Source organism: Paroedura picta, chromosome 17 (genome assembly GCF_049243985.1).
Source record: "Paroedura picta isolate Pp20150507F chromosome 17, Ppicta_v3.0, whole genome shotgun sequence".
Classification (NCBI taxonomy): domain Eukaryota; kingdom Metazoa; phylum Chordata; class Lepidosauria; order Squamata; family Gekkonidae; genus Paroedura; species Paroedura picta.
The window spans coordinates 10,920,319-10,938,499 of record NC_135385.1 but is presented as its reverse complement, the minus strand read 5'-3'; the positions used below and the strand labels follow the sequence as shown (position 1 = coordinate 10,938,499).

The window sequence follows — 18,181 nt, the reverse complement described above, 5'->3', positions numbered from 1 at the left end:
GTTTTAACGGTGCCGGTTAGGTATCAGGAAATCAGTTTTCACAGCCGGAATTTCACAGCAGTGGATTCGGCTCCTTAGGTGGCGAGCCCCCCTCACTGGTGGTCTTCAAGCAGCGGCTGGGCAGATTCTGATCACAGATGTTTGAGGCTGCGCCTGCATTGAGCAGGGGGTTGGACTAGATGACCTGGAGGGTTCCTTCCACCATTTCCTCCTTACAACAGCTGTTTTGGAAGGCATAATAGACCACTGAAGTCCCTTTCCTCCCCAAACTCTGCCCTCCTCAGGTTCCATCTCCCAAATCTCCAGGTGTTTCCCAACCTGGAGCGGCTAGCCCTATAAGGAGGGCCACGTAGAGAGAGTTTGTGACCGGCCCGTTGTCACCTGACCTGTTTCTTCGTCAGAGTTGGTGATTCGAACTCGGCTCTCCCAGATTCTAGTCTGGCTCTCTAACCAATAACACCATGGGTCACTAGAAAAGAGCAAGAGTTCAGGATGATGAAATGTGTGGCAGGGGAAGAGTTTTTCGGAGTCACTGGCCACTTCTTCGCTGACTGAAGAGAAGTGAGCAGTGACTCACAAAAAGAAAAAGAGTTGGTTTGTATTCCCTGCTTTCCACTACTTGAAGGAGTCTCCACTATCACCTTCCCTTCTTCTCCCCACAACAGGCACCCTGTGAGGCAGGTGGGGCTGGGAGAGCTCTGACAGAACTGCTCTAACAGCACTGTGACTAGCCCAAGGTCGCCAAGCTGACCACATGTGGAGGAGCGGGGAACCAAACCCGGCTCTCCAGATGAGACGCTGCTGCTCAAACTCTATTATAGTCGTTCAGATCAAGTTACACAAAGTCAGTACATAAAAGACCAAAAGAATACGTCCATTTTATGTAATACGATTTAAAACAGATCATAAAAACAGAACTTAAAATTATGCCACTTTAGAGCACCGGATTTTTATTGGGACGCCGCTGCTCTTGACCCCGACACCTTGCCGCACATTTCGTTCGCTCCAAGGGTGGGCCTGAAGCTCCGGAGCAAAATTTGAATCCGGGGCCCCACTTCTAAAGCCAACAAAGTTCAACCCCAAGCCCCAAAGGAACTCTGCTACACCAGGATCCAACCCGGCTGGGGCTAAAAACTGCGGGGCTAAGCAGAAATCAATAAAGGGTTTGTTTGTTTTTTTTTGGGGGGGGTGTGGAGGGCCTGTCCCTTTAAGAGTCGAATGGAATGTATCAAAACAGACCAAGGCCGGCCGCCGATTGGCCGGCGGGCGGGCACGTGGGCGCACAGCTGATTCCCGAGCTCCTTTTTGTGCGCTGGTGTCTGTGTGTGTGTGTCAATTTCAGCTGGCCGCCCGCGATGCCCCGCCGCTGCCTGGCCTGAGCCTCCGGCGAGCAGCAGGAGGGCGGCGACGACGACGACGCCGGGCCCCAGCCGCGCCCAGCCGCCCAGGGAGGCGCCTCCAAGCCCTGGGGCCATGGCCCAGGCGGCCCCGCCGCCGCCGCTCAGCCTCCTGGAGGCCACCTGCCCCATCCAGGTGGAGCACGACCGCAGGCGCAGGCAGTTCACCGTCCGCCTCAACGGTAAAGCCCCGGCCCCGATCCGCCTCTGATCTCTCTCTCTTTCCCTCCCCCCAGTCTTTTGTTTGGGAGAGCCCTGCGAGAACGGGGGAGGGGGGAGGGGGGAAGGTGCCACCCAAGAGAGAAAGGGGCTGGCTGGCTGGTTTCTCTTTGAATGGGTTTTGTGACCCTTTTTTTGTTTTTGCCTCCCACCCCCCCCAGTTTGGGGTTATGCAACAGATTAGCACCAACTAGGGGTAGGGGTAGTCAAATTGAGGCCCTCCAGAGGTCCGAGGACTACAATCCCCATGAGCCCCTGCCATGCTGGCAGGGGCTCATGGGAGTTGTAGTCCATGGACCTCTGGAGGGCCGCAGTTTGACTACCCCTAGGTAGGGGGTGCGGGGTGTTTGTCGGGTGGGTGGGGGAGAAATGTTACGTCTGTTGTTGCCTCCCTCCCTCCCTCTCCCCCCTTCCCGCCTCTCTCTGGGCTGCCCTGCTGGGTTGGGTGCTGAGACCACCTGTCCTGCCTGGCGCTATTTATAAACGAGGCTGACAGTGGAATATCCCCCCCCCCTCCTTCCGACCCCTTCCCTCCAGCACGAATTCACTGAATTGAAACATTCCTCCGATCCGCTTCCTGTTGGCGTCCTGCGGCTCTGCAAAGGGCGCACGGTTTGAAATCTGGGGACTCCCTGGGTGGCCGAGGGAGAAGGAAGGCTTGAAGGAAGCTGGGAGGGAGGATTCGAACCCTTTGCAAGCAAGCAGGGGCGCTGGGGAGGAAGGGTTGACGGTGCAAGGCCTTGATCCTGGTTTTTGGCCACAGGGCCGCAGAGAAAGTGCTCATGATCATGTGCAGAGGGTCTCCTTTCTTCACAAAGCCGTTGTAAGAAGAGCCAGGGGTGTTGCGAAGGGCTGTCAAGAGGGGGAAGGAGTACTCCTGAGCATGTGCAGAGGGCCTCATTTCATCACAGAGTTAAGTGACCAGGGGAGGCTTTCTGGCCAAACCTGAGCTCTCCCAATCTGGAGAATTTATCGGCCAAGCGAATTTTTTTAAATTTTTAACTCTGGTTTTTGGAGTCATTAGATTTTTAACATTGTTTCTCCCCCCTCCTCACGGCAGAAGGTATATCATAATTCGGCACTGGGCCGCTGCCCAATTTCTGATGCTGGGTCCTTGCTGGGTTCTTGCACCCCCTGTCCAGGCACTTTTGACATGGTCAGGGAAGTGCAAGGAGATTCTTTGCGTGCGTTTTAAACTCCTTATCGCTTGTGCACGGCCGCACTGGAGGGAGGGCTTTCTACCTAAAGGGAAAAGATCGACCCTGCAAGATTCGGGTCGACTCGCCCCTGAACGGCCAGCTTTCTCCCCCCACTGCCTGGCTCCACGTCCAGAAAACCGGCCCACTTCCGGAAAGGCCAGGTGTGGGTTGGGAAGATTATTTGCTCCTGAGGGTGTCGGGTGTCATGCGGAAGCCGACCTCTGCTCGGGTGGAGTTGTGAGCGTGTGCGTTTAACGGTTGTGCCTCGTGGAGACCGGCTCCATCTGGCTCTCTAGACGTCCATGAACTACAATGACCATGAGACCCTGCCGACGGGCCATGCTGATGGGGGCGCATGGATTTTGTAGTTCACGGACATCTGGAGAACCAGAGTTTGGTCACCCCTGTTGTAGGCAATCTCTAGCCGCCATCTGGCTCTCTAGACGTCCATGGACTACAATGACCATGAGACCCTGCCGACGGGCCATGCTGACGGGGGCTCATGGATTTTGTAGTTCTCGGACATCTGGAGAACCAGAGTTTGGTCACCCCTGTTGTAGGCAATCTCTAGCCGCCATCTGGCTCTCTAGACGTCCATGGACTACAATTACCATGAGACCCTGCCGACGGGCCATGCAGACAGGGACTCATGGTTTTTGTAGTTCACGGACATCTGGAGAACCATAGTTCGGTCACTCCTAGGCAATCTCTAGCCACCATCTGGCTCTCTAGACCTCCATGGACTACAATTACTATGAGACCCTGCCAACGGGCCATGCTGACGGGGGCTCATGGATTTTGTAGTTCACGGACATCTGGAGAACCAGAGTTTGGTCACCCCTGTTGTAGGCAACCTGCAGCCACCACCTGGCTCTCCAGACGTCCATGAGCCCCCGCCAACTTCCTTGAGCAGGGGCTCATGGTGATTGTAGTCCATGGACATCCGGAGAGCCACAGCTGTAGAAGGTCGTGGAGCTGAAGTTACTTTGCAGGGTGGTTGTTGCAATGGAAGCAAGAAATCCCTTTTGTGTCTCCATCGGAGAGGAAAGCAGTGTATAAACAAATGACTAAGGAAATCCTTCTTGGTATCTCCTTAATGCCTCTTAAATAGTGTTGTCAACCTCCAGGTGGTGGCTGGAGAGTTCATGGGTTTACAACTACTCTCTGTGTGACAATAAGTGGGATTTGGGGTCTTGTGCCCCCCTGAAATCCCTCTCCTCCTCAAATCCCTCCCTCCTCAAGCTGTACTCCCCAAATCCTCAGGTGTTTCTGAACCCAGAGTTGGCCACCGAACATTATTTCCATGGACTACAATTCCCAGAAGCCCCTGCCAGCAAATGCTGGCAGAGGCTTCTGGGAATTGTAGTCCATGGACATGTGGAGGGCCGCAGTTTGACTACCCCTGCTTAAAAGGGACCTTGGGCTGGCTGTCCTCGGACAAGAAGGCCACTGAGGGCCCCTTAAAGGTCTCCAGCTCAAACACAATTTCTGTTTTGGGTTAAAAAGAATAATAATTCAAAAGGCCCATCCTCTAGCCATACACAAATTGCAGGGTGTATTAAAACGCATAAACAATTTGAAAATTACACACCCCGAAGCAGACTTGTTCCTCGACGGCTAAGAATAGTAAAAGTACAGATTTTATTTCCCCCCCCCCTCTGCCCCGTCCCCCTCCCGTGAAAGCCACTAACTATCACATACTGTTTTTTTTCCGGCTCAACAATAGGCAAATCAGGCTGGCCGGCGGAAAGCTACGGAGAAAAATAACGCTCGGGCCAAACAGTCTCTCTTTAAATAGCGTGAGGTTAAAATAGTTTCGTGGCGATGGATTCCCACAGGAAATCTGCTGAGCTGTAAATCAGCTCGATTGTTTTAAACTGTACAGGCTGAAAGGTATTGTAACAGGACGCTTAATTTCTATCGCTCGGGAAAGAGGCAGAGGGGAGGTTTACATAAGAAAACAAACAGATGTGAACCTGGTTCCAAAACTGGATGTACCGGGAAGACGGTGGAATTGACACGTCTCTGGTTAGAATCATAGAGCTGGAAGGGACCTCCTGGGTCATCTAGTCCAACCCCCTGCACTAGGCAGGACACTCACAGCCCTGTCACTCACAGAATCAGCCTCCTTGTCAGATGGCTCTCCAGCCTCTGTTTAAAAATCTCCAAAGATGAAGATGTGAAGGCTCAAAGGGCCCTCCGCGGTCTGGGACCCACATACTTGAGGGACCGCCTCTCGCCCTATGTCCCCTGCAGGGCCTTGCGCTCTGTGGGGACAAATCTGTTGGTCATCCCTGACCCCAGGGAAGCGCACCTGGCCTCGACCAGAGAACTAGGAATGAGGTCCTTAGCGGACTTTGTGTGTATGTATTAAAAAGCCCAGGTCTCAATGAATTTTCTTCGGCTCTGATTTTAGGAGCCAGGTGCGATGTTCGACGTTCTGGGTTTAAAGGCCCCGATTTCCAGGAATTGCTGTCCTTAAACCTCACCCTAAAACTCATCCCGATTTCCCACAGTTGTGTTAAAGCGCCAACAAAAGTGTTGTAATAACGTAGGAATAAACACGACATAACGCAGCTTCTGTCCTAGCTTCGCCCCAGATTTGAGGCCAGTACCACCTTAGGCACGAACATGGTTTTTTTCGGGAAATGAGATTTTGACAGCCCAAGCCCCTTTTGGTAGAGCAGAAACAGCGACCCCAGGATCTTTATATCCCACTTTGAAGTCGGGAGGGATATTTCAGCCAAAGGATGCCAAGGTATTAAAGGGAAGCTCTTGTTATCACAGGTGCAATGCTAAATCTAATTATATTTATTAAAGCAGGGGAGAAGTACTTAGGGACAGAAAAATAGCATCTGAAGTAAGAATCCCATTTCTCCAAGGGAGAAATTGTCCATTGTTCTGGATTGGTAAGTGAATGCAAATCCAGCAACTTCCTGTTGAGATCTCCCCTGGAAGCTCCTCTGTGCCAGTCCTCAAACAGAGATACTAGAACAGTATAATAGCTGGGAATATCAGCCACCACCGTGGAATTTGTTGGCAATCTGTCAACTGGGATTTGTTAAGCCCAGGAAAAAAAATTGTTGAATAGCTGTTGGTTTTGGGGGGGGGGGGGGCAAAGCCCTGCAGAGGGAGAATTATTTGCACAGGATCAGGACACCTGGTCGAAGGGCAGATGGAAAGTTCGTTTTAGGGTTACCAGCCTCCAGGTGAGGGCTGGAGCTCTCCGGGAATGAGATCTCTGGACCTCCAGGCTGGTAGGGACAGAAGAGACCCCCAAATTTCCCCTCTCAGGTTCTGATCCCTAATCTCTAGGAATTTTCAAGACGGAGTTTGGACGGCTTGTTCTCCAGAGTCTGCCTTGAGGTAGCTAGCAAAAGGATGATGATGATGATGATGATAATAATAATAATAATTTACAATTACTATCGATATATCGTTATAAATGCTGTGAGGTATCTCCAAGGCTTCGAAAACTGTTTGGCCCCGTAAAAAAATTGCATTTTCCAGGTTTAGCCTTAAAGTTCTCTGCACAAAGAGTTCTCTGAAAAATCCAGGTGACCATAGACAGCTGTGGCTTAGATTCTAGGTTTGTAGTTAAATGATATAATATTGGATGGTGTAAAATGAAATCGGTTGCTTTGTTAAATGAGAGCCCTTGTGGTGTGGTGGATAAGAGGGATGGGCTGCCAGCCAGAAGACCCAAGTTCGAATCCCCAGTGGTGCCCCCACTGGGTAGGCCGTGGGCTGGTCTAATGCTCTCAGTCTAGCCTACCTCACAGGGTGGTTGTGGGGATAAAATGGAGGAGTGGAGAATTATTTCGGTCTTCATTGGAGGAAAAAGAATGAACTATTTCAATGACGTTGACATCCTTAAGTCAGGAGAGAGCGGGAAACAGGGCTGTATAATAAAAGGTGAAATAATTTTTTTAAAATCATTAGTAAGAAGTAGAGTTGGTTTTTACACCCTGCTTTTCACTACCTGGAGGAGCCTCAAAGCGGCTTCCAATCGCCTTCCCTTCCTCTTCCCACAAGAGACCCTGTGAGGCAGGCAAGGCTGAGAGAGCCCTGATATTCCTGCTCTATCAGGACTGTGACTAGCCCAGGGTCACCCAGCTGGCTGCATGTGGACGAGGAGCAGGAAATCAAATCTGGCCCTCCAGATTAGAAGCCAGTCCTAACCACTACACCAGTAAGAGTCGTTGCTGAACGCTCTGCAAAAATATGATTGAGGTAACTGGTGGTTTTAGAGATAATTTAAAATGCAGTCATTGGTGTTTTCCACACAGTCATGGCCCCATGATGGGCTTCCCTTTATTTTCCCTGACCAGTTTTTTCCCTTTTGCTATTTTTCCAACCCTACGGCCTTTTTGTTTTGACGTGTTTTAAATCAGAAATTGACACATATAATACCTTGTCTTTCAGGTTATCTTAAAAAAAATCTCTAGTTCCTCTTGTTTTGGAGTTATGCCTTGCCCCTTATATCTCCGTAAGGAAACAGGCTACTTAATTTACTGCCCCCCCCCCCCCCCACAGTGAGTGCCTATTGGTTTAAACTGGTAAAGGGCCAATGTTAGCTAACTTGAAGAACTCCTGGGACTGGGGGGGGGGGTTAAATTTGCCTCCCGTCTGCAGTGACCGGTCCCTGAAAATTGAACCCTTGCCTGTGTTTCGTGGTCATTTCCAGTATGAGCTTAATTCCTGGAATTAACTCTTGAAATGCATAGATCAGGGATGGCCAAACGGTGGCTCTGCAGAGGTCCCTGGACTACAATTCCCATGAGCCCCTGCCAGGCAGGGGCTCATGGGAATTGTAGTCCAGGGGCCTCTGCAGAGCCACCCTTGGCACAGCCGTTGTCTGTTTCCACTGGTGTGCAAGTTGCTGGGTGTGTTTTCAGGCTGCGTCTCCTCCTGCAACCGATCCTTGCTGTGGCTAGCCGTCCGATATCCTGTGCCCATGCTGATTTGCACGCTTCCCGTTGTGGGTGCTGTTTCAGCTGAACCTCGTGCGCCAGTTCTCTGCACAATCTCCATGTGCAGCTGGGCGATTCGGCGCGCCTGGCTGGCACAAAGAAAACTGCAGCCCTCAGGCCGAAGGGCGTATCTGCGCCTTCCAAAAATCCCTTCTCCCTCGGTGACCCTGGGAACTGTAGTTCTGAGGAAGGGTAGGGCAGGGAGCTCTCTGTTTGATTTTTCTGTCTACGGGTGAGGACCATTCCAACTTGACCCCCTTTCCTCCAAGCAGGTACAACTCAGGAGTAGATTTGACCGTATCTGTAAGAAATGCGCCTGACTTGGATAGGCCAGGTTCACCCAAACCTGTACATCCCTTCCCCATACATTTGTCACCCCTTGACTTTACACACACTGTAAGAAATAGACCTTATAGTGCACAGCGGCTCTCCAGATGTCCGTGGACTACAATACCCATGAGCCACTGCCAACACGAGGCAGGGGCTCATGGGTATTGTAGTCCACGGCGTCTGGAGAGCCGCCGTTTGGCCACCCCTGCCTTACTTAGCGGCTTCTTCTGAGCAGAAACTCTCACTGGGTGAGATCCGGCCAGCCCGTTATTTTCGCAGTGACCTGCTAGATGGGAAATCACGAGGTGTAGTGTCTCCAGACATGGAGGCTCCATTGAGCCAAGCTGATTGGCAGCTTAGCCGCTCCCGTCTTCCTGCCTGCAGGTTTCCAAAGATCTGGGTGCTTTCATTTGGGGAAGTCCAAAAAAAACATTTTGACCTCAAACTTATTTTCCAGTGACATGTAGGAGTTTTAATCGAAATTGACCCTTCCTGGTCACGTATCTGGATCCCTGAACTGCAAGGTGAATCCGGAAGGGTGTGAAAGATGGCCGGGGTAGTGTGTCAAAAGCGTCCTTTAGCGTTTGCGGCTTGCAGCTCTCTATGTTCATGGCAAGGAGGGGGGGGGGGTTATGTTCCCTGGGATCATCGGAGAGAGCAAAAACAGCCCATTAAGCAGGGCTTGTCCTAGATCAGATGAGAACAAACTGTTCCTCTTCTTAATTCGGCTTCTCCCGTGGCCCTTTGCCGAAACGGTATTAGCAGGGCTTCCCTCGGCATGAAGCCTGGCGGGGGAGTCTCTCGGGGGGGGGGGGCTGCGGGGTTAAGAGTTGCCGATGAGGGCAAAGGGGAGGAGGGAACAAGGAGTCCGGATCAGCATGGAAAACTCTGAGAACGCACCCTGAATGGATTTTGCTGTGAATTCCTTGCCCCTGGCACGGCTCTTACTTGGGAACGTTCCTGTTGTGAAGACAGTGCAGTGGTTTGTGCATTCAGACTCCAGCTTTGTTTTATTGTCAGAAGGTTTTATACCCCACTTTTCTCTACCCGAAGGAGTCTCAAGGCGGCTGACAGTCGCCTTCCCTTTCCTCTCCCCTCAACAGACACCCTGTGAGGTGGGTGAGGCTGAGAGAGCCCTGAGATTGAGCAGGGGGCTGGACTAGATGGCCAGAATGACCCCTTCCAGCTCTATGATTCTGCAAAAGAACGAAGGCATACAACATTATGCATTTCATGAGCCAGCGTGGTGTAGTGGTTAAGAGCGGTGGCTTCTAAGCCACGTTTGCGCCCCGCTTACCTCCACGGGCAACCTGCCTGGTGCCTTGTGCTTGTCTGCAGTCCTTAGAAGGAGGGTTTCTGGCATCTGAGCAGTCTGCTCAATCGGGCTCCTCAGCCTCACCCACCTCACAGACAGGGTGTCTGCTGTGGCGAGAGGCAGGGCAAGCAATTGGAGTCTCCTTCAGGGAGTGAAAAGAGGGGTATAAAAACCATCTTATTTCTTTCTTCCTTCCTTCCTTCCTTCCTTCCTTCCTTCCTTCCTTCCTTCCTTCCTTCCTTCCTTCCTTCCTTCCTTCCTTCCTTCCTTCCTTCCTTCCTTCCTTCCTTCCTTCCTTCCTTCCTTCCTTCCTTCCTTCCTTCCTTCCTTCCTTCCTTCCTTCCTTCCTTCCTTCTTTCTTTCTTTCTTTCTTTCTTTCTTTCTTTCTTTCTTTCTTTCTTTCTTTCTTTCTTTCTTTCTTTCTTCTGTTCCAGATAACTTGACCGTACATGAAGAAAAGGTCCTAAACTCCACAAAGGGTTAAGGATGCTGGGCTCGAGTCTCTTGGGAATGCTTCCCCTGTGTCAGGCCCGTACTTTCCCCATTACAAAGGTTTCCCCAGCGAATCTGGGCTGAATTATGCGCTGAATTATCCAGCTGTCATGCTTCAAACTTTCGGCTCCCCGGTTGAGCAGCTCCCGTCTGGGGGTGGTGGTGGTGGGGGGGTTTATGGGTTGTACCAGTCTCCTCCCTGCCACGGCTGGATTGACAAGGGCCCCAGCTGTGCTCCGTGCCATTCGGAGCACGCATAAACTGCAGGCTTTCTGTCCTGCCTGGGGATCATTCATAGCTGTGTGTGCGCAATAATATATGGATCTATCTGTATGAACCGACCCTCGGCCTTCACCCCACGCAGAATCAATGTAAGCCTTTCTTTAGCTCCGTCCTCAAACGTCGGACTGCGGAGCTCCCCGGAACGCTTTTGTGGCTCTGGAATTCCTGCCTGCCTCTGGAATCCGCCAGCGAGAGGGAAAGAAGCACGGTGGGGTGGGGGAGAAGGGGGGGAAGCATCAAGCTTCGGACATTATGTTTGCTAGAACGGTAGCCGACGTCCTCGGAGTGGGGACTACCCCGGTTTGGGTGGCCCTGGCTGACCTGGTTTTGGGGGAGATGCTATGTGGGGGGTCACCCCTAGTGGGTCCTTTGCAGCTAAGGAAGTCGATATGCAGAAGCAGGCAAAGGTTTTAACTAATCAGTAGGGCAGAAGGAACTGGGTGTAGCTTCCTGGCCGGATTTGGGTGTTCCGGGGGCCTCTGGTTTCGTCCGGCTTTCAGAAGCTAAGTAGGGTCAGTCCTGGTTTATTCCGGAATGGGAGACCAGCAAGAAAGACCAGCGTTGCCATGCAGAGCCGGTCAATGGCAGACCACAAGTGACTACCCCTTGCCTTGACTACCCCTTGCCCAGCCAGGGCTCATGGGAATTGTAGTCCGTGGACGCCTGGAGAGGCACGGTTTGGCCACCCCTGAGTCTGTGAATTTGCAGGCAGGCTGTCAGGGGAGTAGTTCCTGTTTCCCCCCTCTCTGTTGGCCTTTCTGTGTGTGAGAACCGTCACTGCTTCTCTGGTGTCCCGCAGGTTGCCATGACAAGGCCGTCTTGCTGTACGAATACGTGGGGAAGCGAATTGTGGACCTGCAGCATACAGAAGTCCCCGACGCCTACCGGGGGAGAGGAATAGCCAAACATCTGGCAAAGGTATGGATTTCCAGGGGTGTTTCTCACGGTGATGGGGTGCTTGCAGCCTTATGTTCAGGAGAATAATAATGATAATAAGATTTGGTTTTTATAGTCCGCTTTTCACTGCCTGAAGGCTTACAGTCGCCTTCCCTTCCTCTCCCCACAACAGACACCCTGTGAGGGAGGGGAGGCTGAGAGAGCTCTGACAGGACTGCTCGGTCAGAACAGCGCTATCAGGACTGTGACTGGCCCAAGGCCACTCAGCTGGCTTCATATGGAGGAGCGGGGGATCCAACCCGGCTCACCAGATTAGAAGCCGTAACTCTTAACCACTTTAGCACACTGGAGTCGGTTTATAGACCTCACTTTACTCCGCCCTGAGGAGTCTACAGGTGGCTGACAACCGCCTTCCCTTCCTCTCCCCACAGCGGACACCTGTGAGGTAGGTGGGTCTGAGAGAGCTCTGAGAGAACTGGGACAGGCCCAAGGTCACTCAGCTGGCTGCATGCGGAGGAGGAGGAGGAGTGGGGAATCGAACCCAGTTCTCCGGATTAGAACCCAGTTCTCCGGATTATCGTGGATGCTCAGAGTTTTGAACCCAAATATCCCTTATTCCGGGGATAGTCAACCTGTGGTCCTCCAGATGTCCATGGACTACAATTCCCGTGAGCCCCTGCCAGCGTTTGCTGGCAGGGGCTCATGGGAATTGTAGTCCATGGACATCTGGAGGACCACAGGTTGACTACCCCTGATCATTTAGACTCGTCATTCAAAGAGATATTTCGGTGAGTTTAGAAGACGAACCTCCCCAGGCCGTATCTTGCCGGCTGTCAGGAGAATTCCTGGCATGACCGAGGATATTACCCAACACCTCACAGGCGAAAATAGGGACCAGACTGTGACATCCCTGTTTTTTCATGCCAAAGCCGTGAAATTTGGACCGCCGAGAAAGTTGAGCCGTCTGAAATGCGGCGTTGAAGGAGAACTTCACAGACACTCTGGACCTCCGGAAAGGCCCAGGAAGGTCAGTCAAGTGGACCCTAGGCTGAATCCAGCCTGAACTCTCCCAAGAAACTAAAAGGACTAAACGTACTCCCATCATATCATGAGAAGAAGAGTGTGACTGAATTAAGCCCAGAATGATGGCGTTATGAGCAACTGGCCTCTGTATTTTAAGCAAGGCATCACCCAAGGGTGGGTGGGATGCCAAAATAGGAACAGGGCCCAGCCTCCTGTAACCAGGACAGCTGGAGTGGAAGCAGGAATAAGGAAAGCTGAAGAAAGCTGACAGGGTGGGCTATGGCAGGCCGGAGAGGGAAGGCCATCTGTCCAATTAAAACCTGCTCTAATAATTTCTTCCCTGCTTTGGGGCCACAGCTGTCTCTGCCGTGCTGTCCTCAAATCCCTGCTTGGACTCAGGAGGGGTGTCCCTTTGCTCAGGACATCCCAAAATGTATTTCTCATCTGTAGGGTGTGTGGCGTAGCCAGGAGGGTTGTCCGGCTGCCAGGCAAGGGACGTCCGAAGGTGGTTTTACCACTGCCGGCTTGCGTGTCGTGATTGTTTTGCGTTCCGTCCAAATCCTTGAGGTCTCCCATCCAATACTAGGCAGGAGGGCAGCCCTGAAATCTGTATTTGGGGTGCAGGACTATAGAGATCGATCGAAATACACTACACACAGACTCCCAGAGGATGTTCTGCGCAAATTATGAATTATATTAATTAGTAATTAATAGTTTCAATTAATATTATCATTGTGGTGCTTATCTATACATTATGGGAAAACTTAAGTTCCGTGTATTGTTCTACGTTCTTTGGGAACCGCCCTGAGCCTCAGGGGAGGGCGGGATATAAATATAATAAGTAAAATAAATAATTGTATATGTATTATGGTATCCTGCGAAGACAAGATTCGGATATCGATGTGTGGGAAATCTGTAAGCCGCTGAGGAAAAAGAAGTTTTGAAAACGTGTCTTTAACCGGTTCACGTTCTGGCATATGTTTTCTGCTATCGAAAGAGAAAGTTGGTTTTGTGACCCTAAGTCACCTCCTCACAAGGATTTGAACCCGGGCTCAAAGACAAGATTTGGATATCGATGTGTGGGAAATCTGTAAGCCGCTGAGGAAAAAGAAGTTTTGAAAACGTGTCTTTAACCGGTTCACGTTCTGGCATATGTTTTCTGTTATCGAAAGAGAAAGTTGGTTTTGTGACCCTAAGTCACCTTCTCACAAGGATTTGAACCCGGGCTCTCTCTAATTATGTGAACACCGAAAGAAATGCCTAGGCAAATAATTGCTGGAGGTATAATAATTTCTACAAACGCCTTCGTCCAAGTCTTTTGCTTCAGTTTATTGCTAGAAGTGTTTGCAGGGAAATCAAGATCAACACCTTGATAGTCCCAGACGCCTGAGGGAGAAATGGAGACTAGGCCGCCAGTGAAACTTCCCGAGTACTTTGGAAAGCTCCTTTGGAGGTGTATGTATGAAAAACTTGGTTGTACGTGAATTATCAGTGGAGAAAAGTCATATCGACAGAAACGGATCGTCTTGATTTTCCTGCGAACGCTTCAGGAAATAAACTGGAGCAAAAGACTTTGGACAACGCCATTTGTCAAAATGATTATATTATTTGCTATCATTTGCAGAGGCATTTTGGCCTGATCCTGCATTGAGCAGGGGGTTGGACTAGATGGCCTCTATGGCCCCTTCCAACTCTATGATTCTGTGATTCTATGATTCTATGATCCTGCGTTGAACAGGGGTTGGACTAGAAGGCCTCTATGGCCCCTTCCAACTCTATGATTCTATGATTTCTTTTGGTGTTCGTACATCTCTCAGCTTCTAGCCTGAGGCTCTGACAGCAGCGTTGGAAATCTGGAGACCAGCGGCAGACGCTGTTCCCTTCTGCGTGGTCAAGCACGGCCGTATCGTGTCGGGGTGTCGATTGGGTGGAAGGAGGTGGGTGTTGCCAGAGGCTCATGGCCGTTTCCTTTCTGCTTCCAGGCAGCCTTGGATTTCGTGGTAGAAGAGGACTTGAAGGCTCACCTGACGTGCTGGTACATCCAGAAATATGTCAAGGAGAACCCGCTGCCCCAATATCTGGAACGTTTGCAGTCTTAATGGAGGAAGACCAGCGTAGACCTCCGATGGCTCGGACACTCGATAGCCTGTCCCCTGGTTTTCCAACGACAGCCTTTGCCCTTGCGCTGGCTCCGGGATCCCAGTTGAGTGGTCCTTGCTCAAAATCCTCGTTTTTTGTAAGGACGCGGCGTGCGGCCGACCGCTTGATGCTTCCATCCGCCTCCGGTTCTTCCAGAGCGTTTTTGGCTGCCCTGGAATTGCGTTGTTTACTCCGGCCTTTTCCTCAGAAGAAACTGGCAGGTGTAAGAAGGGGGCCAGCTTGAGGCAACGGGGTGTGCACGTGGGGGGGAGCCGAGAGCCTTCTGTGCAGCCCGTGACGACAGGATTGTCGTGTTTTTGTTCTCGTTGGCCGGCCCAGACCCAGGAGATGCCTGACGGAGGTAAAAAGGGGAGGGGGGTTAATCTGTTCGCCCACGTGGTTGGATAACGTCAGCGCCGATGCGTGCCCAGGAAAGAAAAGAAATCTCTTGTGGGGTGTGTGTGTGTGTTGGGGGGGTGGGCTGGTTTTGTTGGGATCCCCATGCTCTCATCAAGTCGAGGATATGGCTTTTCGGGGGAGAAGCAATAACAGACCCAAGAGTTTGGGAGGGAGGGAGGCGTTGGTGAAGACAGATTTTGAGGAAAACAAATTCTGGGCTTGGAGCAATAGGGGAATCCGGACGTTCTTGAGAACCGGTCTCAAAGGGAAATTGGCTGAGAAAAAAGGGGGACCAGAATGCGAAGAGCGACACGTTTTCAGTCGCCCCCAGCCACAGGGTAAGCGTGACTTGTTGTCTGGTCTCAGCTGGATCCCCATCCTCAGCAATGAGCAAGTGCATTCTTGTGTGGTTTAACCCAACCTTCACTCCTGGGGGTGTGTGACAACTCTCCTGTGGGTGCACACACCATCTTACCCCAGACCGGCCTTTCTCCCCACTGTCCTGACCCCCGCCCCGGGGTTCCTGTAAAGCTGTCTCTAGAAAGGAGGCCGATAATAAGCCAAAATAAGGAAATTTAGAAGAGGCATTGATTGTTCTGCAAGCCATGCTAGGCCGGGTTGCCTTGGTGACTGGCACCTGGGATGAGCGAGCGCTACAGCATCTCCGGAGACGTTGACCAGCTGCTCCAGCTCCCCAACCCGGATCCAGGCCTTTGGGAGAGTAGGAGTGGGACCAGATCCTCGGTCAAGACGCTCCCGTCGGTGGGGAGTTCGGGCCGCTGGTTCGGTGCCCCCGTCGTCCACAGCAATAAGGCCGCTCTGTCGCGTTCAACCAGCTCTTGCCTGTTTCGAAGCTGGTCAGAGGTGTGTCCTCTCGCACAGGGGCGGATAAAACCTCCTCTCTTTCCCGGGGCGGATATAACCTGCCGTCTTCCAAGCCAGCCTCCGTGATGCCCGTGTGGACGCGGAGGGCAGAATAGGCCGTTGTGCGGCTCAGAAAACAGCCAGGCCTTGTAGATCCTGTCCACGCGAGGGGCTGCTCGTACCTGGAATACATTCTGCAGGTGCCTTTTGAAAGAAGCAAGAACAAGACCCTTCTCCGGCCGCTTTTATATACACGCTTGACCTGTCTGTCGGTGGCTGGATGCATGGCTTCCTCCAGGAACCCCCCCAGGGGGTTATTGCTCTGGGTGGGCGATGAATGCTCTGGGACAGGAGGTCCTTTGTTGACTTTGGGTGACGTTTGGCAAGATGGAGGCGAGACGGCCCGGCCTTAAAGACCTGCTCTGTGTGACGTTCTTGCCGCAACTTTGTACCGAGGTGCTACGACCGTCTCTGATCCCGCGGAGACGTTTTTTTCCGATCCTAGTTCGGCAATAGCCACCGGGGTCTACCGCTGTTGCCCCTCTCCCCTTTGTTCTCTGCGATTCAGTCACGCCGGCAAGGGACTCTTCCTCCCTGTCCCCCACCGGCCCTGTCAACTCTGATTTTTAAGTAGCTCATCTCTGGGATAAGGGTGGCCTTTGCAGCTCCAGAAAATCTGGACCACTCTGATTTTTGCGGCTGGGATTATCGATCGTTAAAAAGGCCCTCTGACGGATGGATTCCGAGGCACTGCGTCGGCGCTCCCGGATCCATCAGATGTAAGATTTCTCCTCGACTGTTCTCTCCAGCGTTGGTCCCCCCATCCTCCCGCCTCTCTGCTCAATGTGGGTTTGTTTTAATTTCTTCCCTCCCCCCCCCCTTTCTCTAATTTTGTTGTGGTTAAACAATGTGCCTTTCCTTCTCAGGACTCGTTTGAAAAGAACAACAACTGACTCTTTCGTGGGGGGGTTTGTGTGTGTGCGTGTGCGTCTTAACACGATCCTTTCCTGTGAGCCGTATTCTTAATTAAACCTGACCTTCATTGCATGGAATTCAATAAAAGGTGTGGCTGAATCTATCCGCCTAGCCGTGGCTGCTCGTGTTCGGGAAAGGGAGGAGGGAAAAAGTCTCACTAAGTGGCACTCCAGATGTCCACGGACTACAGTTCCCATGCGCCCCTGCCAGCCCCTACCACCCTTGATCTAAATCTCGATATCTAACACAAAGTGGAAGTGGGTTTAATAATCAGTCCCCCTTTCGATTTGGGAATGTCTGAAGAAGGCAGGGGTTGTGTACCATTACAAAATTATTCTGCCCTGTTCCGTGGCTGTCAAGCGGGACAGCTGCAAAAAGCCACTGGACATGTTGTGATGGAAACCGTTAAGGTTTTTGCTAGCTCTAACCTGCCCCTGTCCTCAAAAAATAGAACCAGTACATACAGGGCAAGGAAATTAATACAAGTGAAAGAACGGCTCATCTCGTGTGGATGCACTCGAAAGCTCCTGCCTTGAATAAATCCTGGTTGGCCCAGTCTGCACACAGAGGATAATGCACTTTCAATGTGATTTGGCAGCTGGATTTTCCTGTGCAGAACAGGAAAATCTACTTCTAAAGTGCATTATCTATTGTGTGCAGAATTTTGTTAAAGTTTTATTCTGTTGTGCCGAGTTTTCCTTTGGAGCTTTCTTGGAGCTCACCTGGCTGTGCCCACACTGTCCGACAGCCTATAAAATACGCGCTGGAGATGTGCTTTTGTGCTGGATTTTCCTGTGTAGGAAAATGTTATTATTAATATTATTATTATTATTAGTAGTAGTAGTAGTAGTAGTATTTATTACCCGCCATGCCCAAGTAGGCTCGTGGCGGGTTACAGATGTCCAGTCAAAACCCTCATTAAAACCCTATTAAAATGGACAAAAATATAAATACAATTTACTTCTAAAGTATACTAAAAGCGCATTATCTAGAGCAGGGGTAGTCAACCTGTGGTCCTCCAGATGTCCATGGACTACAATTGCTGGCAGGGGCTCCTGGGAATTGTAGTCCACGGACATCTGGAGGGCCGCGGTTTGACTACCCCTGGTTTAGAGTCTAACAGTAAACTTTTGAGACCCACAAAGTTCCTTTCTCCTAGGGAGAAGCTTTAGTGGGCATGCCAATAAGGCTTTATTCTGTCTGAATCTTCAATCATTCTATCTGCATGCCCACGAAAGCTTATGCTGTGGATAAAGCCCAGTTTGGCTTGAAGTTGCCACTAGACTCCAACTTTACTCCCAAGGAGAACTTGGAATGATCTTTGCAGAGGGAGGCTGGGGGGTCCCCCCTCCCCACCCCCATAGCTGTGCATCCCAGTGAGAGGGGGCTGAAGGGCGTTGGGGGCGGGGAGTAGATCCCTCCTCGCCCTCCCCTCCCCCCAGGCGGACTCTGGTCTGCATCTGATTCTCGGATCTTAGCAGAACAGAAGGATCTGCACGGCGCGGCCTCTGATTGGCCAGCCTCGATGAGGAGAGGCGGGACTAAAGCCTCCCCTTCTTTCCCCGGGCCGACGTCAGAGCCGCACGGCGCGTAGCTTTCTGGGAATTGTCGTCTTTCCCCCAGCTCCGCTAGGCGGCTAAACAGCCACGGCGACTACATTTCCCGAAAGGCCGCGCG

At 51.6% G+C, this 18,181-nt stretch overlaps 1 protein-coding gene across 1 annotated transcript; it reads left to right on the top strand.

Annotated features, from left to right (window-relative positions):
• Positions 1 to 1,294: 1,294 nt before the first annotated feature.
• NATD1 (N-acetyltransferase domain containing 1) lies at positions 1,295 to 16,607 on the top strand. The gene is made up of 3 exons (XM_077315995.1): positions 1,295 to 1,579; positions 11,007 to 11,125; positions 14,110 to 16,607. Exons 1-3 carry the CDS (start codon positions 1,474 to 1,476, stop codon positions 14,224 to 14,226), a joined length of 342 nt encoding a protein of 113 aa, XP_077172110.1. The 5' UTR covers positions 1,295 to 1,473; the 3' UTR covers positions 14,227 to 16,607.
• Positions 16,608 to 18,181: the final 1,574 nt, after the last annotated feature.

Excerpts from the sequence above, each read along its gene's own strand:
- NATD1 (XM_077315995.1), top strand. The coding sequence starts at position 1,474 with ATGGCCCAGGCGGCCCCGCCGCCGCCGCTCAGCCTCCTGGAGGCCACC. Across the intron at positions 1,580-11,006 it reads GTTCACCGTCCGCCTCAACG|GTTGCCATGACAAGGCCGTC; the intron begins GTAAAGCCCCGG and ends GGTGTCCCGCAG. Across the intron at positions 11,126-14,109 it reads TAGCCAAACATCTGGCAAAG|GCAGCCTTGGATTTCGTGGT; the intron begins GTATGGATTTCC and ends TTCTGCTTCCAG.